Below are 22720 nucleotides of genomic sequence, written 5' to 3' on the forward strand. Positions count from 1 at the left end.
GTGGGAAGATAAGAAGGGTGGGGGGAACTTTTTGATAACAGCAGTTGTGGTTTTATTGTGTCCAACACAACAATAAATGAACTTTGAGCCTGAAGATGCCCTGAATTCTCCTTTCCCAGCCCTGGGTACCAGCCCCTATACTTCTGTTCAGTAGAGAAGTATTAATTGGAGGTTGCCTGGTTGTAGTGTCTCACCCACACCAGCTATACATACTAGAAACAAAAAGTGGGCACTGGAAATCGGGGTTGTAAGCTCACTTGATAGCATGCCTGTGTACAGCCTCCCTTCTGAACCTCAAAACACAAGGCTTATTAGCTCAGGAGGCTGCTACTGGTTTGCCTGGTTTTATTCAGGCATCTGAGGTAAGGATGAAGGGCTAGAGGAGCACCTTGTCCAGCCTTCACCATGGCATCAGGCATATAAATACAGGGAATATAAATATAAATCCAGCTACTCACTGAAAACAACCAGAGAGAGAGGAATGAAGACCAGTTCCCATGGGGTGGTCTGCAGACTGGGTACTAGATTGCCACTGGCAACTGAGAGTGCACTCTTGCCCCCTAGTGGTTGGAGGGAGAGAAGCCCAGCCTCCAGGGCTGGTAGGTATAGCACCTTAAAGAGAGAAAAGCAAGGGGGCAAAGCCACAGCCTTTAGAAAATCATAGAGCTGGAAAGGATCCAGGAGATGGATTAAGCAACTCCTGTCAAATTACATATGAGAAAAACAAACCCACAGCCAGAGGAGAATTGCCTTACTGGGCCACACAGTCAGCTGGTGACTCACAGCTTAGTCATCACTCAGTTCAGCCTCAACCAATGAGGCCCATCTACTACCAAAGCAGGAAGAGGAAGTGAAACAGTTGGGGGAAGGGAGTTAAGACTTCAAACACAAATTGACACTGCCAGGAGGCTGTCTTCTTCCAGCCAAGAACTGGCTATGGAAAGATCAAGGTGAGGGATGAGGAACCATCCCTATCACCAGCATGTCTTTCTCAAGTCCAGGCTGGATGCTTGAGATATATGCATATTACTGGCAGGAAATGCAGAGGGTTAAGACCCTGTAATAGGAGCAGACTTGTGATTGGGCACTTCAGTATGGGAGCTCTTCAGCCTTCCCAGGGCAGATGGAAGGGAAGATTACCTACAAATAGCCCCACACACCTCCTAGAGAGGGAACAGAAGTGGCTTTGGCCTAGGCCAGCCCAGCTGGCCGCCTACAGTGTCTCCCCTAAAGCTTGCCTATGTACCCCTTGCTGTCAGTCCATCCTTTAGAGCCCCAGAAACTAGAATGGGGTTAGGAAAGTGAAGAAAGAACAGCAGGTTTTCAGCCATCCAAGGAGCCGCTGCCCTTGTTCTTGCGGCTGAGGGGAAAGGCAGACTTGCTCTGGGGTTGGGTCATCTTGCTGGCCAGGTAGACGAAGGGCTCCAGGAGGGAGCGGCGGTCAGCCACCGATACCTCCCATAGCTTCACCTTCTCTGACTTGGCCCAGTGCTGAGCCATATCTGGGTCTACACGTCGCTGCTCCTGCAGGTCACACTTATTGCCAAGGACCACGATGGTAACCTGGGGAAGAGAGACAGTAAAAGTCTGTGAATTAATGGATGCCAGTGGTTCATGCCTATAATCCTAATTGTTCAGGAGGCTGAGATCTGAAGATCAAAGCTCAAAGCCATCCGGGGCAGCAAAGTTTATGAGATGCTTATCTCCAATCGACTACCAGAATGCCAGAAGTGGCACTGTGGCTCAAAGTGGTAGAGTGCTAGCCTTGAGTGGAAAAAGTTCAGGGACAGTACCCAGGCCCTAAGTCCAGGCCCTGAGTTCAAGCCCACAACCACCACCAACAATTAAAAACAAAACAAAAAAACCCGTGCATATACCATATACCATGGACCTGAAGATCTAGTGCCAAGTTTTGGCTAAACAACTGGGAAGCGATTTCAAAGTCCTGCACACACTTGTAATCCCATCTCTATTCAACCCTTTGCTCAGACCTCTCTTTTACAGGGTGGGTTTCTGGGTGTCCTCTTGTAACATACACTTCTCAAGTTACAGCATACTCAGAAGGGAGGCTGAGGCAGGAAGATCTTGAATTTGAAGCCAGCCTGGACTACATAGTTCTCTCAACTGTTTAGACAATTGGGGTTTTAGGGACCAGCAGGAAGAAAGATTGAGGGAGCTGCATATGTTAGATTGGGGACCCCCTTAACCCAAAGAGACCCCTCTCTGGTTGAGCTGCCTTACATGGAGCTACCACTGAGGGTGAACATACACTCTATGATTTCCACCCTCTTCTCAGTCCTAACTTACCTCTTAGCAAAGAGTGAAAGAATAGAGCCATGTTGGACACTCTCCCACCAGAGGTTCCCTGCAGGAATCTAGAGCACACACCTCCTTCTTGTCCTTGGACTTGTCAATCTCCTTCTTGAGCAGCTCCACACGCTGGAAGGACTCTCGGCTGTCCGTGCTGTAGACCAGGACATAGCCATCGGTGCAGGAGAAGCAGTGCCGGGGCAACTCAGCCCCGTCTCGAAGTCCCCGGGTGTCATAGAAACGCACCTGCTCCCGTACTCCCCGGTCTGTCTCAATTGAACCCACATATATGTCCTCCTGGGTTTCAATCATCTCAGAACCTGGGACAAAGTCAAGAAACTCCTTTGAAGTAGGGAGATGGGAAATGTGAATGAGAACATGCTAACAGGCTAGCCAGACAGTGGGAGAAAGGAATGTGGGGGCTGAAGAGAGGTCAGACTTGGGAAGAGAGGTCAGACAGGGCTGGGATGGTTAGGGAAACATGTGGAAATCATGCTAAGCAGAAGTATAACATGGGAATTTTTTTCTGTCTTGCATCATGTATGTCCTCCCTTCAGGTTTATTGTGGTGGTGGGAGTTATTTTAATTTTATATTTTTGTATTTGTGATGCTGGAATTCAAACCTAGGGCTTCACACACATCAGGCAAGGGTTGAACCATGGGTTACACCATAGCTTAGTTTACTCTTGAAAGTACAAAAACCACCGGCAAGTATGGCATGTTTGGTGTGATCAAGCTCTATTTTTTTGTTGTTGTTGCTTGGAATTGTCTAAACAATTGTGAAGACTACGTAGCCCAGGCTGGCTTTAAACTCAAGATCTTCCTGCCTCAGCCTCCCTCCTGAGTATGTTGTAACTTTAGAAGCAGTTACAAGAGGACACCCAGAAAGCCAAAGCAAAAGGTTGAATAGAGGTGGGATTACAAGTGTGTGCAACCATGCCCAATTCTATTCCTTAATTCTTTGTCTTCCACTATTCCCCCAGTTGCAACCACACTCACCTACTACGTGGTTCCCGTACAGAAGCTGCTCCAGGATTGAAGTTTTGCCCACAGATGCTTGGCCACACACAACCACCTTGCAGCTCTTCCCCATGCTTAACCTCCAACCTTGAGGAATAAAAGCATTCTGGGTAAAGTTTGGACCTGAATGTAAAACTCCAGGGATTGTGCACTGATTCTAGCTGGGGTGCACTGAACTGAAGTCGAAGTCTGCTATAGAACAGTGAGCTAGACTGCATTCTCTTATTATTCCCAGTACGTGGCCGGTAGCTGGCACAGACTAATGCTCACTACAGGTGGTCCCAATGGTTTCAAGAAGTTTCGGCCAAGTTCCTTCGTTCCTTTCTTGTGCCAGTACTAGGGCCTGACCTCAGGGTCTGGGAGCTGTCCCTTAGCCTTTTCACTCAAGGCTGGCACTCTTACCACTTGAGCCACAGCTCCACTTCTAGCTTTTTGGTGGTTAATTGGAGGTAAGAGTCTCACAGTTGTGCCTGGGCTGGTAGAACTCAAATCCTCAGATCTCAACCTCCTGAGTAGCTAGGATTACAGGCCTGAGCCCCTGGTTCAAGTTCCTTTCTGTACACACCTTTCTATAACGACCTTAAGGAGAAGTAACTAGGAAGAGTACTTTTTGAGGCCAAATCCTAAATCACCTTCTTGAGGAGACTGAGCAAATAAAAGAGAATTTGCTTTCCTGTATGACCTACTCAGATGACAATCTTTTCTAATTCCTGGTTAAATCCATGGCTAAAATGAAGAACAACAGACATAAAAGGAAACTAAGGGGGAAAAGACTTGGAAAGGAGATAACATTTTGCTGCCCTTGGATGGACAGACCCAAAGGAAAGGCCCAGACCCAGACCCTTCTGACGAGACCCCAAACACCGATCTGTCAGAAGGCAAACTTCTCTCCTAGGAGCTGCGCACAAAAACCCATCCAGAGAGCAGAGATCCAAAGGCTGCTCCCCAAAGAAGTCCCCAAAAGACCTCTGTCCAGAAAGAAACTCCTGGCACTGATGCCCCTTGCAATTAAGGGGCACCCAAGAGAGATCGCCGGAGAGGTCACAGGAAGGACCCCACAGGGAATCAGAGATGGAGGCCTGTCACCTAGAGAGGCCCAGGGGCAGAGGCCGGCCCTGGCGATGGACTGGCACCGCCTTCCAGCTCTGTGCCTCCAAAGGTCCCCTTCTGCACCCCGGGGGGGGTCCCTCGGGTCACGCAGGCACCTGAGGAGGTGTAACCCCGACCTTAAGGGGTTCCCTCTTCCTCCGGCTGGAAGCAGGCTCCGTGGGCCCGCCCCCTTTGCGCGCCGCTCTGTAGCTTCCGGCCAGCAAGACGACTTCCGGCGATGGAAAGGTGGTGCTGACTGCCCAGCGCCCCCCCGAGGCGGGCGGGGGAATGTTAGCTAGGATCTGACCTAGTTGTACTTGGGCTGCTCAACGTTCTAGGCTCTCTGATGCTAAAATGTTCTCTCTCTAGTCATGCTGCCTTTCTTTACTCAGTCATTTTTATTCGTCACGTTTTACTTTTTTTCGTTGCTGGAACTTGCACTAAGATACAGCCCCAGCCCTCAAATGTGTTCTGAGCCTTGCAAAGTAGTACTTATCTATAATTCCTGCACTCAGACTGAGGGGGGATTGCAAATCTGAGACCATTCTGAGCTACATTATGAGAGGAAAGACAGGAAGAAAGAAGAAAGAAGGGAGGAGAGAGAGAAATGGAGGGAGGGAGGGAGAAAGGAAGGAAGGAAGGAAGGAAGGGAAGAAAGTTAGCTTTCTGAGCACACCCCCCCCCCTTGTCTGTGTAGGGTCATTTGTTGAAGATAGCCTCCCAGGAGAACTTCACCATCTAGAAGAGCAATACATCTAAACCAACAATTGTAGAACATCATGGTGAGTACTATTACAAAAGTGCATTGGGGGTACAGTAAAGGAACATTTAACTTGGGGGTAGTGGGCATCAAGGAGAACTTCCTAAGGGGTCTTACCTGCATTGACAACTGAAAGGCTTAGGAAGAAAGTGTTCTATGGTAGAAAAAACATAGCAAGAGTCATGGCATTTTCTGGAACTATAATTGGATATTGGTGGTGGAAAGGAGCCAAATAATCAAAAGTGTGGTGTGGTAGGCTATAGGGATTCAACGTAATGCAATAAAAAGCTATCGATAAAAAGCTATAGATAGGTTCTATGCCAGTGAAATGACATGATCTGGTAGAAGAGACAAGAATGGAGAGATGAGACTAGAAGCTCAGTAGGAGACTACCATGGTCTTCAGAGTTTATTTTTTATTTATTTTTTGTTTTTTTGACAGTTGTAGGGTTGAACTCAGGGCCTAGGTGCTGTCTCTGAGCTCTTTTCGCTCAAGGCTAGTGCTCTACCGTTTTGAAGCACAGCTTCACTTGTGGTTTTCTGGTGGTTAATTGGAGACAAGAGTCTCGTGGACTTTCTTGCCCAGGCTGGCTTCAAACAATGATCCTCAGATCTCAGTCTCCTGAGTAGCTAGGATTACAGGCATGAGCCCCAGCACCTGGCTTAGTCTTCAGAGTTTAAAAAATGATAAAAGTCTGAATTGGGATAGAAAGGAAGAGACATATTTAGGAAATAAGAGATTTAACCAGATTTGGTCATAAATTGGAAGTCAAGAAAAAGAATTCAGGGCTCATGATATTCCTCAGGATTTCCCTTGATGGTCAGGTAAATAGTTGAACTCATTCAATAAAATATGCGCTTCTGGACAATCAGTTACAACATAATTTTCCATTGTTTAGAGGTGGAGCGAAAATAAATTCAATAAGAATCTTTTTTTTTTTTTTTTTGTCCATTCAGGGCCTGGGCACTGTCCCTGAGCTTCTTTTACTCAAGGCTAGCACTCTACCACTTGAGCCACAGCACCACTTCCGGCTTTTTCTGTTTATGTGGTACTGAGGAATCGAATGCAGGGCTTTATGCATGTTAGGCAGGCACTCTACCACTAAGCCCCTCAATAAGAATCTTAAGCAGAGTGTTGGTGGCTCACCCCTGTAATCCTAGCTACTCCCAAAGGCTGAGATCTGAGGATCATGGTTGGAAGCCAGCTCAGACAGGAAAGTCTATGTCTCATATCTCCAGTTAACTACCAAAAAGCCAGAAGTAGAGGTGTGGCTCAAGTGATAGAGCACTAGCTTTGAGCAAAAAGCACTTAGATCCAGAGTTCAACCCCCAGGAACAGCGCACACAGCTCAAGAACACACACACACATACACACACGTTAAGCCTTAGGGATATTCAGTAGCTAGGTGTATATACAGATCTGGGAATGTGAAGGTCTAGGTTAGAGACATCTTGAGTAGAAGATCATCACATCTTCAACAGATGAAATTAAAGCTGGATGTAAATGAGTTGCTCCAGAAAAGAGAACACAAAGTATAGCTGAGTGCTGGCAACTCTCACATGTAATCCTATCAGGAGACTGAGATCCAAGGATAGAGGTTTGGAGCCAGCTGAGGCAGAAAAGTCTGTAAGACTCTTCCCTTCAATTAACCAGCAAAAACCTGGAAATGTGGCTCAAGTGGTAGGAATGCTAGCCTTGAGTGGAAAAGCCAAGAGTGTGCAAGAGAGAGTGAAGCCCTGAGTTCACCCACAAACACACTGAAATAGAACACAAAGTCGGAGGATATTCAAAGACAGGTTGGCTTCTGGATTAGACTTGCAGCAGATCATGTGCCACCAGCAGACAGGGTAGATTGTTTGAAAGGCTGTTTCTTCTTCCAACTAGTAGTGTAGATATTTTGGAAAGGGCTCTGGAATCATAGGCTTAGATGAATGACCTCTCCCTTCCAAACCACGGAGCCCTCACCTCCCCTTCACCACTCATAACTCTCTGGCTTACATTTTTCCTGGGGAAAATGGGGGTAGAACCCTTAAGAATTCTTTTGTCCTTTTAATTAAGGTTCCCAGTAGCTTTAAAAAATGCAGCCCGAACTCCCCAGATTTAACCTTGGAAAGTCTCAGTTCAGTTCATCCCCACAAATATTATAGGTTTGGGCGGGGGAAATATTACATAGATAATTAAATTGTGTCCTTGCACTGGGCTAGCCAAGCATACTGAAGAGAGTTTATGAGAAGTGGAAGGTTTGAGGATACTGAGGAGCAGGGACCTCACCCGATGAGCTGCCTGCCTTATAAACTCGGGGGTAAGGGGCTGGGGAGCTATGTTATGCCAACCTCCTTGGTCTTAATGCTGAGACGGCACTCCCAGGAGGCTGACATGAAAGCAGCCTCATAAAAGGGTCCGCGTCATTAGGGTGATGAACCAGTTGGTGGTTGGAGATCCGGGAGGGATGAAAGGTGCCGGGGTGAAGACGCCCTGCGTTCCCCTGGCTTGGCTGGGCAGGGCTTCCAGAGAGCGATGAAAGCTGGGGAACTGGGCTCAAAGTGTCTCTTGTTTTGCCTGAGAAGCAGCTGTGGACGCACTCCGAGGTCGGGAAGGTAGTCAGTCGTAGGGGCTCCGGAGTTTTGGGCAACCCGATCCCCGATCCCCACCCCCGGATCCCCCCGCCCCCCATCCCGCCACGCCTCCCCCCCCTCCCCTCCACCCCGGCCCTTAGTCTCTAGAATTGCAAGTTGTTATGGCAACTAGGTTCTCAGCATACTGAGGAAAGCCCAAGACTTAACTAAGGCCACATCCTCAGGCGCCCCCTCCTACCCTCCGGTACAGTGGCGCCCCCTACGCACAGGAGCCGGCCCTGGGGCTCCGCCCCCGCGCGGAGACCACCGTGGACCTCCAGGGATGGGAGGCCGCTCTGGCCTCCAGCGGAGGCTCTCGTTGGTAGACGGGCTCGAGGGAGCCCCTCTGGGCGCTGCGCCGCGGAGCAGCTCGATGCTCCGACCGGAAGTGCTCTTCACCGCCTGCCTCCCACTCGGCTCTTTGGTCCGGGCGGTAAGATGGCGGCTGCCGCGGAGTGCGATGTGGTAATGGCGGCGGCCGAGCCAGAGCTGCTTGAGGACGAAGAAGTGAAGAGGTAACCGGGTGTCAGGGTGAAAAGAGGCGGCGAGCTGCAGCCCCGCGGCGCTGGGAGCCTGGTCGCGGCCGTGCGGCAGCCCCTGCAGGCTGTGGGAGCGCCGCCCCGCCCTCCGCAGCCCCCCCGCCCTCCGCAGCCCCCTCCTCCTCCCCCGAGAGCGAGTGGGGACGGCGCCCCCCGCCCGGGGCGCGCTCCCGGGGGTCGGCCGCTCCCGGGGGTCGGCTTCCGCCCGGCGGGGGAGCTGAGGCACGGTCTGCCGCGGCGAAGGGAAAGGTCGTCCTCCGGGTGGAGGCCGAGTCCGTGAGGGGGGCGTCTCAGGTCTGATGGCGGGAGGGGGGCGGCGCGGCGTCGATGACGACTTCCTCGTCTCGCCCCGACCCCCGCCTCCTCTTCACTTCTGTGCTTTGTTGTCTGTCAGCGCTGTGCGTCTCCAGGGCCTTCTCTTTCGCACCCCCCCCCCCTCCCCTTTTCCTCGATCCACAGTCTTGTGCCTGAGATGATTATGATTATGAACCTCGTTATTGTCCCACAGTATCGCCGAAGTTAGAGAGAGAAGAGCGATGGGGGACTTGTGCACGCCTGATTTCCTCTCCCTTGCTCACCTTCCCCGGTGAGAGATCCTTAACACTATTTCTCCCCGGACTTAGTCTAGGAGGAAGGCAAGCTTGCTTGGGTGCAGTTGGCACTGCTGGTCAGCCGCAGTGACTCCAGATTGCCAGTCCAGCTAAGGGAGCTGCTTAGTGAGTGGTTTTCGAGAACACTCTGCATTCTGGCAACATCTCAGGCACTTGTTGGAAGTGATGTTTTGAACACAGTTGTATTAGGTATATTTGTTAAAACAGTAAAACCATATATGTATAGGCCCTGGAGGTTTGGAGCCCTTTTCCTTATCAACTGCAGATTAATCTGATCTTTTTTATTGAGGATTGACTACAGTGCCTTCAGTTTTCTTTCCACATACCTTGTATCTTTATATCATTCATGTCTGCTGTGTCTTCATCTTGGACTGAAGTGGTGGTGACATGGGATTAGTTCAGGAGATGTGAAATTAGAATTATGAGATTTTTAAAAAACTGTTTCATGTTAGAAACATAACTGTTACACAGTGGGTAGAGTAAATGTGTAGATAACAAGCTTTCGGATACTTACTCTGGCCAGTATCTCAAATTCCTGACCTCTTGGAAGCTGAGAGGCTTTTGAGAAAGTAAATCCTTATAATGCATTTATATTCAGTTTGTGTTGGGGAGTTTTGTTTCCCATTTTGCTGTTCCTTAATGATATCAATGGACTGATTAAGTTAGTTGGTTAACTATGAATAATGAAATGATGTGAAAACTCAAACCTAAGACTAGATTCTAGTATCTAGTAGGTCTTAGTGCTATATATAGGGACTTTGGCCATATGTCATTTAGGAAACTTACCCTACGCAGTGTAAATCTGTTGCAGGGGATGTCCCCAATTTGGGCTTCACTTCAGAGTCCCTCTATCTAAACAAATTCCTTAAAAACAAAAATCAGCTGGTGCTGATGGCTCATACCTGTAATCCAAGCTACTCAGGAGGCTGAGATCTGAGGAGCACGGTTCAAAGCCAGCCCAGGCAGGAAGGTTCATGAAACTTTTTTGTTTGTTTGTTTGTTTGTTTGGTTGGGGGGCTTGAACTTGGACCTGGGTGCTGAACCTGAGCTCTTCAGCTCAAGGTGAGTGCTCTACCACCTGAGCCCCACTTCCGTTTTTTTGGTGGTTAATTGGAGATCTGAGTTAATTGGAGATCAGAATCGTGATCCTCAGATCTCAGCCTCCTGAGTAGCTAGGATTACAGGTGTGAGCCACCGGTGCCAGGCTTTCTATGAGACTCACTCCAATTAAAAAAAAAGCTGGAAGCAGAGCTGTGGCTTAAGTGGTAGAATGTTAGCCTTGAGCAAAGAAGCTTAGGGACAGTGCTCAGGTCTTGAGTTCCAGCTTCAGGATTGACACCAAACAAAACAAAACAAAATCACAGCTTTAGAGGATGTTGCATTATAAAATTACAGCAAATGGTGGGTGCCAGTGGCTCACGCCTGTAATCCTAGCAACTCAGGAGGCTGAGATCTGAGGATCGAAGTTCAAAGCCAGCCCAGGCAGGAACCGTGAGACTCTTTTTTTTTTGGTCCAGTCCTGGAGCCTGAACTCTGGGCCTGGGCGCTGTCCCTCAGCTCTTCAGCTCAAGGCTAGCGCTCTACCTCTTGAGCCACAGCGCCACTTCCGGCTTTTTTTTTTTCCTTTTTCTTTTTGCTTATGTGGTGCTGAGGAATCAAACCCAGGGCCTCAGGCATGCAAGGCAAGCGCTCTACCACTGAGCCACCTTCCCAGCCCCTGCGAGACTCTTATCTCCAATAAACCACCAGAAAATTGGAAGTAGCTCTGTAGCTCAAGTGGTAGAGCGCTAGCCTTGAGCTAAAGAGCTGAGGGACAGCACTCAGGCCCAGAGTTCAAACCCCATGACTGACCAAAAAAAAAAAAAAAATCTGTTAGTATGAAAAAAACCTTATTTATGGTCTCCCAGTGGTAAAAATGGAATAGAGATTTAGTATTTTTGCATGGCAAGTGCTCTACCACTGAGCTACCTTCCTAGCCCGAGATTTAGTATTTTTTTTTGGGGGGGGGGGGTCCGGTCATGGGGCCTGAATGCTGGGCCTGGGTGATGTCCCTCAGCTCTTCAGCTCAAGGCTGAGGAATTGAACCCAGGGCCTCAGGCATGCAAGGCAATTGCTCTACCACTGAGCCACCTTCCCAGCCCCGAGATTTAGTATTTTTGAAGGAGGATGTTTTACATTTTTCATGTTTCTTGGAATCCTGTGTAGCAGAGTAGAGAGCAGGGTTACAAATTCCCACTTACTATTTGGCTTGGTTAAGGTCACTTGGCTAAGTTTCTGTTTCTCTTGTTACATTCCTACTACCAGTTCACTTAGGGACATGAGTTGATGGATCACTTTGGTGGTTTTTTTGTGTTTTTTTGTGTTTTTTTTTTTGGTGAGGCCCCGCAAGGAATCTTTCTCCCTTACATCTTGGCTCCTGTGCATCCTTCTGCTATTGCTAAATTATCATAGTCCCACAGCAGGTAAGATGAGAAGAGCTTTGAAGACACTGGGCCTAGGATTGCAGCATTTTAAATGGCTATATTATTTCCTTAGCTTTAGAATGTCTAGAGAGAAAAGACTTTTTTTTTTCTTATTCTGACAGTTCTCTTTTGCCACAACAGCTAAGATGCTAAAGTAAAAGATATGTTAGTTGGCATTCCAAAATAGATCAGAGTTCTGTGCATGGAGGTTTTTTCTTTTCCCACTGGAACAGACAAAGCTATTTAGGTGCCAGAGAATAGGATTTCAGAGTTTGTACATTAAACTAACTGAAGGCCATAGATTTTCCTGAGAAGTCTCAAGGGAGTCATAGACCTAGGAGCCCACAATACCCTTCCTTGCAGGCTTCCTTACCTGCTTCCTAGAGCTAGTATTCTCAACTCATCTGTGTCTCTTTCCTGATGCACACAGGCAAGAACAGTTTTATTAGTCTTTTCCTAACTAGTATTGGAAACCCTTTGTTAATTAGGAGCTTGCCTTTTAATTTTCTAGGCATACTTACTGATAGGAAGAACTGAACCCAAATCCATATCCCGTATTCTGTTGTATTCTACTTGATTACCGCAGTTTCTTAGGGCTTTCTGGAGTTTATGGCCTTGCTTAGCGGAGGAACTTTCAGGAGTTCCTCTTGCTTTTCTTTTACCTTGTTTAACATTAGAGGTTTGTTCCTCTTACCATCTCTTGACGTTGTAGGGCAAGAAACTGGACATAGCAATAAGCGTGCAAACTGAAAGAGAATTTTTTCTTTGACCTAGAATTTGATTTGTGTTCAAGTATGGTGTTAGAATTGAAGAAATAGGAGATGAGAGAAATGAGTTATGGTTAAGAAAGGGGTAAAACCGGGCTGGGAAGGTGGCTCAGTGGTAGAGTGCTTGCCTTGTATGCATGAGGCTCTGGGTTCGATTCCTCAGCACAACATAAGCAGAAAAAGCTGGAAGTTGTGCTGTGGCTCAAGTGGTAGAGCTCTAGCCTTGAGCTGAAGAGCTGAGGGACAGCTCACAGGCCCAGAGTTCAGGCCCCATGACAGACAAAAAACAAAAAAACAACAAAAAGAAAGAGAGGGGTAAAACCTATGAACATAGTTCTAAATATAGCAAATTAATTGAACCTAATACTAATGAGTGGCAAGACAAGAGCTGTCTTATTTCTGAGTTTAGATTCATGCGCTAACCAGTGTTAAGTAAACTGAACAATTTTAAGGAAATGTTTAGTTAATGATAGGGGGCATGACTCGAGGTAAAGCCTGTCTAGTATGTGTACAGCCCTGGGTTCAATCCCCAGTACTACAAGGGAAAAAGAAAAGGAAAAGAGAGGGAGAAAAGAAAAAGGGTAAGAGAGGGAAGAAGAGGAAAAACCAAAATGAAAATGTTGGATAGAATGGCAGTTGCTCTAATGTCCTAGTTCATTCCCAACGACCAGAATTCTGATTGGCTTAAAGCTCAACCTTAAAGTACATTCCAGCCAATCAGGGATTAGTTGAGTTGAGTCATTGAAACTAGCATTTTAAAAATTGTTAAAAAGCTGAGTACTGGGCACCTGCCTTTGCTTTCTTGCTCTCTGAGAACACACATTTCTTCCTTATTACATGAGTGTTTGCTTCCCTTTCTCCAGTACCAAGTGATGTGGAAGTTACGTAGAGGCCGTTCCAGGTATTCTTTTAAACTGAATTTTAGCAGAAAGAGCAAGTTTCAGAGTACAGTGATTCTAGTTGGCCATTTGTTTTTACTAGAGTGACAGTTTCTACCCTCAATTAGATAAAAATGGCAATTCCGTGTTTTTACTCCATGATTGTCAGGATTGTTGAGTAGTTGGGGCTTTTGATGAGTGGTGATCTGAAAAGGAATATGTAACTTTCCCAGTCTTATTCTGACATTATTATTGGCAAGTGACAAATGGGTAGAGGTACATTGTCAGATAATCAGTGCTAACTGCTAATAGTACTTTGAAGGAGAATGTGAGGAGACAAACAGGACCCTTTGTTGTTCTTGCTCTCATTTGGCTTTTTCTGCTCAAAACTAGCATTCTGCCACTTGAGGCCCACCTCCACTTCTGGCGTTTTAGTGGTTAATTGGGGTTAAGTGTCTCATGGACCCTCCTGCCCAGGCTGGCTTTGAACTTTGATCCTCAGATCTCAGCCTCCTGAGTAGCTGTGATTACAGGTATGAGCCAACCGTGCCTGGCTTGACCCATAGATTTTTTTTTTTCCAGTCGTGGGGCTTGAACTCAGGGCCTGGGTGCCGTCCCTAAACTCTTTGCTTAAGGCTAGCGCTCTACCACTTTGAGCCATAGTGCCACTTCTGTGGTGGTTAATTGGAAATAAGAGTCTTCATTGGAGATAAGAGACTTTCCTACCTGGGCTGGCTTTGAACCATGATCCTCAGATCTCAGCGTCCTAAGTAACTAGGATTACAGGTGTGAGCCATCAGTGCCTGGCAACCCACAAGATCTTTGAGAAGAAAAATAGAGTGGACAGTCCCAACTTCTCTGGTTCCTATTTCTAACCTCCACACCCTGAAAACATCAGGAAGCAGCCTTAAAAAAAAAAAAGTAGTTTCTTAGTTCTAGACCTTTGAGGGGTATCAGTGTCATGATTAGGGTAGTAGTAGATGTTACTGAATGGGGAAAATAGGTTTGAGGCTATATTATGAACAAGCCTCTGGCTAATCATGGAAAGCTAGTGACTTGGGCACTAAAATGGCTTCAGAGAAGCTCATTACTCAGAGATAACCGCTTTGGTCCCCTCTCCCCAGAGTCTAGGTTGCCATAGATTGTGACGCTTCTTATTTAAGGAACTGATATAAGGTTTATTTTATTTTTTATTTTTTTGTCAGTTGTGGGGCTTGAACTCTGGGGCCTGGACACTGTCCCTGAGCTCTTCAGATCAAGGCGAGCCACAGTGGTACTTCCTATTTTCTAGTGGTTAATTGGAGATCAGAGTCTCACAGACTTTCCTGCCCAGGCTGCCTTTGAACTGTGATCCTCAGATCTCATCTTCCTGAGTAGATAGGATTACGAGTATGAGCCACTGGTGCCGGGCTGAACTGGTATTAAGTTTAAAAGTCACAATTCAGATAGCAATTTCTGTGTGAATATCAGCCTGCAGTGATGGGATTTCTGTTGGACTGAATTGGCTGGTGGCTTTCCTTCCACTCAATAAGACTTAGCCAGCTCCAGCATGCAGCCTGGTGTCCTTCACTTTTCCAGCAGTAGAGAGCGCTGCTGCCCTATATAGACTCAGTCCATGACCTCTGGGTATACTTGGGTCCCTTCTGACTCTGCTTCTGTTAAGGCATCTCCCTGAATGTTCAGAAAACAATTGAATTACTTTGTTAAGGGATTTTTTTTTTTTTCATCTTTGTCTTCCACCTGAAAGACAAAGATCCTCTTTTTGGGTGTATTAGGAAGTGTGTGTGTGTGTGTGTGTGTGTGTGTGTGTGTGTGTGTGTGTGTGTGTGTGTGTGTGTGTGTGTGTTGGTACTGGAGCTTGAACTAGGGGTGTGTGTGTGTGTGTGTGTGTGTATGTTGGTACTGGAGCTTGAACTAGGGGCCTGTGTGTGTGTGTGTGTGTGTGTGTGTTGGTACTGGAGCTTGAACTTGGGGCGTGTGTGTGTGTGTTGGTACTGGAGCTTGAACTTGGGGCGTGTGTGTGTGTGTGTGTGTGTGTGTGTTGGTACTAGAGCTTGAACTTGGGGCGTGTGTGTGTGTGTGTGTTGGTACTGGAGCTTGAACTTGGGGCGTGTGTGTGTGTGTGTGTGTTGGTACTGGAGCTTGAACTCGGGGCCTGGGCCCTGTCCTTTAGCTTTTTCACTCTATCAATTGAGTCATACCTCCACTTCCAGCTTTTTGGTGGTTGGTTGAAGATCAGAGTCTCATGGACTTTCCTGCCCAGGATGGCTTTGAACCGAGATCCTTAGGTCTCAGCCTCCTAAGTAGTTAGGAACACAGGTGTGAGCTACCAGTGCCCCGCTAGGAGGGCTTGTTGTAATTGTTGTTTGAAGTGAAAGCAAGTAACAGCTATTCATTCTGTGGAAAGTTGTAAAGCAAGCCGAATAGTTTTATAAATACATAGAAGGTGAATAGAGTCCAACCTATTTTTCTGATCAGTTATAAAGCATTCAGCATGCAGTACCTTGTAACTACTACATTATTTGTGAAATTGATGTTCAGCTCCTAGATTATTAGATCGTTTTTTTTTTAAGTGGAATAACTTGCTTTTTGTAAGATGGTATGTTAGGTTCTGGGCTCCTTTTTCTTAAAATGCTCTCATGAAGGTCAGAGAGAGTACAACATGAAACAGGCTCTGTGACATGCCATTGGGGACAAGAGGTCTTAGGCAGTGGGAAGGAGAAAAGAATTTTTACTCTGAGACTGGCCAAGATCCTATAAATTCTGAAGGGTGGAGGACATTTCTAGATGTACAAGCAGCTAGTAAATTTGGTTGAATAAAAGAAATGGGGCACAATAATCCATAAGTTGCTATTTTGATAGTAAACATAATGGGAATACCTGAAGATCTTATCTCCCTGTAAATGGTGGCAGATGCCTGTGATCCCAGGATTGCAAGTGCCAGGCCAGCCTGGGCTATTTAGCAAAGCCCCTTTTCAATGAATGAATGAACACATGAACTTCGAACTACTTAATTCATTAGTAGAATAAAGTATTAATAGCCTGTAGAGTCTCAGACCTTTAAGTATTTCTCTGCTCCTACAGAATAAACTATTTTGTCCTCAATTTTAATTTTAGCAAACTGGATTTTGATTTTCACTTCAGGAATAGTAGAAAATATGCCAATAAAAGTGCAAAAAGTTAAAAACCCAACCCCCTTTTAAAGTTTCTGCATCTATTTTTTTCTTAGGGAGTATGTGGGGTGGCCAGTAAAGGGTATTATCCTTAAACTCTACCACTTAAACCATATGTCCAGTTCAGCTTTTTGCCAATTTTTTCAGAGATGGAATCTCAAGGACTTTTCTGCCTTGGCTGGCTTTAGACCTCAGTCATCCAGACCTTAGTTTTCTTAGTAGCTAGTACTACAGACGTATGTCACTTGAACTCGACAGCATCTATTTTGGTTCAAATCATTATTAGTGTTAACGGGAGAGAATATTAGAAATTATTTCAGCCAAAATAAAAGCAGCATGGTATTCTCTTATTATGTAAAAATCGAATGAACTTTCTAGGTTACAAATGTTGACACATAGTTAAATTATGCTAGTGTTTATTATTTAGTTCAATGGAGTATTTTTTTTCCCCATTCCTCCCACCCTCTGGAACAAATTTTTTTTTTTGGGGGGGGTGGTTAGTCATGGGACTTGGGCCTGGGCACTGTCTCTGAGCTCTTCAGCTCAATACTTTACAACTGATGAAAAACCTCACCCCTGTTTTAATACTCTACAAATATGTGCTATGTCAAGAAAATCCAGAGATATTTTTAATATCAAGGATATTAAAAATAAAAAAACAAACTACTCAATGAATCCAGCATAACCTAAGGCTGACTAAAATTTCTGGATACTTGTTAATTGCTGAAAAGTTAACTAGTTGGCTTAAGGATGTGTTTGACTTAGTAGTTTTAAAGACAAAATGGGAAATTTTATAGGACATCTATTTTGTGGCACATTGCAGTGTCAAGTACGGTGTTTTTAATGTGTGGATTTTTTGTTTTTGTTTTGTGTGTGTACTGGTCCTGGGTTTGAGTGCTGTCCCAGAGCTTTTGTGCCAAAGGCTAGCACTTTCTCACTTGAGCCACAGTTCTACTTCTGGCTTTTTTTGTAGTTTAGTGGAGAAAGGAGTCTCACAGACTTTCTTGCCCAGGCTGGCTTTGAACTACAATCTCAGAACTCAGCCTCTTGAGTAGCTAGGATCATAGGTGTGAGCCACTGGTGCCTGGCTTCTAACGTGTTTTTAATTTGGCCAAGCTGTAAATGTGCAGAGTTAGCCAATGATTATAGGTCCTAATTGTCTCATTTTATCACATGATTCTGAGCTTTACTAAGACCTATGTGGTATCAAATGATCTCCTGTGGTAATATTTGTTGGAGTAATTGGTGTCAGCAATGAAAGAATACTAAATTGGGAGAGAAAACCTGGACCTGTATACACAAAGGATAAACAGATTTTCAGACACATAATATAGAACAGGTTTTCTTTTTTGTGTGTGTGTGGTCCTGGGGCTTAAGCTAAGAGCCTGGATGCTGTCCCTGAGCTTTTTTGCTCAAGGTTAGCACTCTACTACTTGAGCTCCATTCTCATTTTGTTGTTGTTGTTTGTTTGTTTTTTGGTAGTTTTCTGGAGATAAGAGTCTCATGTATTTTGCTCCCTGGGCTGGGTTTGCAATCTTCAAATCTCAGCCTCCTGAGAAGCTTGTATTATTTGTGTGAGCCTCTGGTGCCCAACTATAATAGGTTTTGAAACCCACAGTTTTCTGACCAGTGAAGTTATTTCTGATAAACAAAGACATGTTAAGATAGCAAAACAGATCAAGAAAATAATGTATTCTGCTTACTCACTTCTGTCAGAAGGAAGACTAGGCCTTCTAGTACTGATCTTGATGCAGAGAAGACAGATTGTTTGAAAAACTTTTTAACTCACTCCTTCCTTCCTTCCTTCCTTCCCTCACTCACTTCCTCCCCTTCCTCTCTCCTTGATTCTCTCTCTCCCTCTTTCCTACCTTCCTCTTTTTTTTTTTTTTGGTCCTCTTTCCCTTTCTTTCTTTTTTTTAAAATTTTATTTTATTTTATTTGAGAACATACTGTACAGAGGGGTTACAATTACATGGGCAGGATAATGCATACATTTCTTACCAAGCATTGTCCCTTTCTTTCTTTATCTGAGACTGGCACTTGAACCCAGTACCTGCTGCTTTTGCTCATTGGCAAGTGCTTTCTCCAACCCCTTCCTGGACTTGAAGGCCCACATTGTCTCCAGAGAGTGCCAAAATCCCCTGGGAGCCAAAACTGATCCCAGATTGAGAGCCACTGGAACAGCCATTTAAAAAGGATTAGGACTTGAATCCTGTCTGGCACTTTTGCTCATTGGCTGATGCTCTACCACCTGATATACGTCTCTAGCCCCATGTCAAGGTTTCTTACACTAGAAACCTTATTGAATAATTATTATCTGTGGCCACTTAGAGATTTTTTTTTTAACTACACTACAGGACAGTGTCAAAGATAATGGAACATGTTTCTCACTATTTAGAATAAATCTGAAAACTGAATGAACCAAAAAAAGAAAAAGAAAAACTTTACAACAAAGTGGTAAAGGTAGAATCATTTCAAGAATCTCTTGGGGAATCAAAGCTGTAGTGCTTAATCTCCTTAGAGTTGACCCATAGATTTGATAGGAAACTAGGTAGATTCATTTTAATTTAAAAACCTTGACATTGGGCTGGGAGGGTGACTTAGTGGTAGAGTGCTTGCCTTGCATGCATGATGCCCTGGATTCGATTCCTCAGCACCACATAAGCAGAAAAAGCCAGAAGTGGTGCTGTGGCTCAAGTGGTAGAGTGCTAGCTTGAGCTGAAAAGCTGAGGGACAGTGCCCAGCCCCAGAGTTCAGGCCCCACGACTGGCAAAAAAAAAAAAAAAAAAACCCCTTGACACTAATGATGGGGGGGGGAGAACATAGGCCTTCAAAGAAAAATGATAACTGGGGGCGGGGGAAGGGGGGGAGATGGGAAGGGATGGTAATAAGGTGTGGGTTTTTTTCCTTTAAAAATAGAACAACAACAAAAAGCAGTATATACTAGGCTTCTAGGAGCTAGGAAACCTGTGCAGCCAGCTTGCGTACTTCACTTGCACCTCCCCTGTTGGAGGCTTTGAATATCTGATAAAGCACAAGACGTGTATTCTGGCTTGGTAGCTAATGGCCAAGTCTGTATTTTGTTGTAGTATTTTAGGATTTAGTCTCAGTTTAAATCTGTATCCAAAGAAAAAATACCCTATAGTTGAATTTGGTCCTTGGGGATTTTTTTTTTTTTTTTTTTTTTTGGTCGGTCGTGGGGCCTGAACTCTGGGCCTGGGCGCTGTCCCTCAGCTCTAGCACTAGCTCAAGGCTAGTGCTTTACCACTTGATCCCCAGCACCACTTCCAGCTTTTTCTGCTTATGTGGTGCTGAGGAATCGAACCCAGGGCTTCATGCATGTTAGGCAGGCACTCTACCACTAAGCCACCCTCCCAGCCCTCCTTTGGGAATTTTAAGTTGATCCAATTCTTTCCCAGTATTCAAGTGTTTCATTTGGTTGTCAAATAAATTGACCCTGGCAGTGAGTAGTGTAATAACAGATGCCACTGTCAGGTTGCCCTCAATTCTAGTGTTAACCAGCTCTTCTCCTTTTTCTTTTTCTTTTTCTTTTTTGTCTGTCGTGGGGGCTGAACTCTGGGCCTGGGCGCTGTCCCTTAGCTCTTCAGTCAAAGCTAGCACCGCCTTACCACTTGAGCCACGGCACCACTTCCGGCTTTTCCCCCCCTGCTTACGTGATGCTGAGGAATCAAACCCAGTTCTCATGCATGTGAGGCAAGCACTCTACCACTGAGCCAACTTCCCAGCCCCGTCTTCTCTTTCTTTTCTAGTCCCACACCTTTGACACCTCATCCCTTCAGTCACTTGGTTGTAAGAGCAACTTGAACAAGCTTCAGCCTTTTTCAGACTTCCAGGGCAAGTCTTGAATGGATTTGACCCAGAAATCATTCCTGATGGAGCCTTATCAGTTCTTGTTGCTGCCATGCTGGATTCCGAAGGATCCACTCTTTTCCTCTGCTGGTTTTGCAGGGTCAGAGCTAATAGTTAAAGTTTGTTGTGTATTTTGATGAGAAGTTTCAAAGTGAAGGAGGGTCTCCACTTTTTTTGCCTAGAGGCAAAAAATGAGCATTCAGTCTAAAAGCACTAAGTGCCCATTGTTTAGGCAGCTGTTAATCAGCCATGTTTCTATGAAAATAAGTTCTTTTCATGAGGCAGTTGTGTGGGACTAGCTAATTCTGGCCCTGTGCTGTACAGTGTGAGGTTAAAAACATAGTAACTTGTCACAACACAATTCTTGTTCTTTTTTCTGTGGGCTGACTCTACATTACTTGCTTTGTTTGCTCTAGAATGGAATCTACTCACCATTTACTAAAATGAAATGCATTTCTTGGGGGAGGCAAAGTCCAGTTCTCTTAAGTCTTACGTCTTAAAGAGAAAGGAGCCCTAACTCTCTATGACTAATTGTTAGGAATGCTATTTAGCTTGTTTCAACCTAAATTTCAGTTTGGGGGTTGAATTTTAAATGATATAACTATTTTATGTTTTTAAAATATATTTAGGTAGAGCGCTAGCCTTGAGCTGAAGAGCTGAAGGACAGCGCCCAGGCCCAGAGTTCAGGCTCCACGACCGGACCCAAAAAAAGAAAAAAGAAAAATATCGTATTTATTACTCGTGTGATATTCCCAGTAACAAAAATTAAATTTTAAAGTATCAAGTATAAGTGAGTGTTAGCCAAATATAGTTGAAGTGCACATGTTTTGTACTCTTAATCAGTATGGGTCACATTCCTGATTTGGGGCAAGTTATTTAAGATCTAAGCCTTAATGTCTTTGGAAATATAGGAGCAGTGATATCTAGCCAGTTGTTTGTAGATAGGAAGAGTATTTGACCTCAGTAATTATTAATAATTTCCAGAGATTATCCTTTGGCTTTTTACTAGAAGTCACTACACTTAATAGCCTGAGTGTTTTGGGAAAGATAGGCACCTTTCAATAGTTTTAGGTCTTATTTCACTTGTGACTAACAAGATTTATACTGCTGTCACAGTATCTGCCTTACTACCAATGCCTTTGGTTTTCCACAAGGATTTGTATATTCTTAGCTACTAGATGATTAAGGAAGAAGCAAGAGTTGGAAGTGTGGCTCAAGTGGTAGAGTTCCTGCCTATATAAAACCCTGAATTCAAACCCTAGTTACCACCACCAAAAAAAAAAAATTTTTTTTTAGACACATAGGAGGCAGAGACAGAAACTGTGACTCAAGTCCACCTGAGCATAAAATTTCTCGAGACTCCATTTCAATCAGTGACTCTTGTGTAGTGGCTATCCCAGCTATGGGAGAAGCACAATGGCTGGATGCATAGCTTGCATCTGTCATCCCCAGCCACAGTGGGAAGCCCAAGGAGGATTGTAGCCCAGGCAGTCCTATTATAAATCAAGACCCTGCTTCAAAAATAGCCAAGGATCTGGGTGCCTGTCTCTCTTGGCTATAATCCTAGCTATTTGGTAGGCTGAAATCTGAGGATTAAGGTTCAAAACAGCCTGGCAGAGAAATCCTTGAGACTTACATCCAATTAACTAGCAAAAAACTGGAACTTGAGGCATGGCTCAAGTGATAGAGCATCAGTCTAATTAGAAAAGTTGAGCAAGAGAGAGAGGCCTGAATTCTAAACCCCTTCTCTGCACAGCACATATAACCAAGCTGGGCACTAGTGACTCACATCTATAATCTTAGTTATCCAGGAGGGTAAGATCTGAGGATTGAGGTTCAAAGCCAGCCTGGGTGGGAAAGTTCATGACTGTGTGTGTATGGATGTGCGCGCGTGCGCGCGCGTGCTGTCCTGGAGCCCTTTTTTGCTTCAGGTTCAAATCTGGCTTTTTAGTGGTAAATTGGAGATAAGAGTCTCATAGACTTTCTTGCCCTGACTGGCTTTGAACTTCAATTCTCAGATCTCAGCCTCTGGAGTAGATAGGTTACAGGTGTGAGCCACCGGTGCCCAACTCCATAACATTCTTTATCCCTAATTTGCCACCAAAAAGCTGAAAGTAAATCTGTGGCTCAAATGGTAGAGCACCAGCCTTGAGCAAAAAAACTCAGTGACAGCACCCAGACCCCTGAGTTCAAGCCCCAGGACCAGGGGGATAAAATATAATAACAATGACAAACAGGAGCAAATGGGGCTGGGCACATGGCCCAAAATGGTAAAGTGCCTGCCTTGTAAGCACAGAGTCCTTAATTCAGTCTCCAGTACCACCAGAAAAGGAAAAAGGAAAAAAAAGGCCAGATCTTCTTGGATATCGTTTAGATTGTTCTCTGTTTTGGAATTTACTGTTAAATTTCTTAATGGCAGGTTGGCTTAACTTCTGAAATCCAGTTTTGGAGGAGCTCTTCAAATTCCTTGGACTGTCTCTTGATTCCTTGTAGTTTTTATTGTATCTTGCTTAATTTAGCTTTATAGAACTTGTATCCCATGTAGTAAGATTTCAGTTGATACTTTATGCCTTGAAATTCAAGAATCTTTTTTTGAGGACTTATAATAGCAGAGGACATTTTACAT

At 45.1% G+C, this 22720-nt stretch overlaps 2 protein-coding genes across 3 annotated transcripts in view; one reads left to right on the forward strand and one right to left on the reverse strand.

The window, feature by feature from the left end:
• Nucleotides 1-4616, reverse strand: Nkiras2 (NFKB inhibitor interacting Ras like 2). 2 transcript variants are annotated; one of them, XM_042674053.1, is made up of 4 exons: nucleotides 4417-4599; nucleotides 3310-3417; nucleotides 2389-2630; nucleotides 1-1563 (listed from the first exon to the last, which is right to left on the reverse strand). In XM_042674053.1, exons 2-4 carry the CDS (start codon nucleotides 3401-3403, stop codon nucleotides 1324-1326), a joined length of 576 nt encoding a protein of 191 aa, XP_042529987.1. In that variant the 5' UTR covers nucleotides 3404-3417; nucleotides 4417-4599; the 3' UTR covers nucleotides 1-1323. The 2 variants fall into 2 exon arrangements, with proteins under 2 accessions (XP_042529987.1, XP_042529988.1); XM_042674054.1 differs by having other exon boundaries at nucleotides 2-1563; nucleotides 4536-4616.
• A 3279-nt stretch (nucleotides 4617-7895) lies between these two features.
• Dnajc7 (DnaJ heat shock protein family (Hsp40) member C7) overlaps nucleotides 7896-22720 on the forward strand; it is a 37350-nt gene continuing 22525 nt past the window's right edge. The window contains exon 1 of the mRNA XM_042674087.1: nucleotides 7896-8309. Within this exon, the coding sequence (XP_042530021.1) occupies nucleotides 8233-8309 (77 nt within the window). The 5' untranslated portion in view covers nucleotides 7896-8232. The remainder of the gene's footprint in view (nucleotides 8310-22720) is intronic.

The sequence above is a fragment of the Dipodomys spectabilis genome, unplaced genomic scaffold (assembly GCF_019054845.1).
Source record: "Dipodomys spectabilis isolate Male_0828 unplaced genomic scaffold, ASM1905484v1 ptg000018l, whole genome shotgun sequence".
In the NCBI taxonomy this organism is placed as follows: domain Eukaryota; kingdom Metazoa; phylum Chordata; class Mammalia; order Rodentia; family Heteromyidae; genus Dipodomys; species Dipodomys spectabilis.

Coding starts and splice junctions, on each gene's coding strand:
- Nkiras2 (XM_042674053.1), bottom strand. CDS start 3,403: ATGGGGAAGAGCTGCAAGGTGGTTGTGTGTGGCCAAGCATCTGTGGGC. Junction 2,631..3,309: donor GTACGGGAACCACGTAGTAG/GTGAGTGTGGTT, acceptor ACTTTGTCCCAG/GTTCTGAGATGATTGAAACC. Junction 1,564..2,388: donor AGTCCAAGGACAAGAAGGAG/GTGTGTGCTCTA, acceptor TCTCTTCCCCAG/GTTACCATCGTGGTCCTTGG.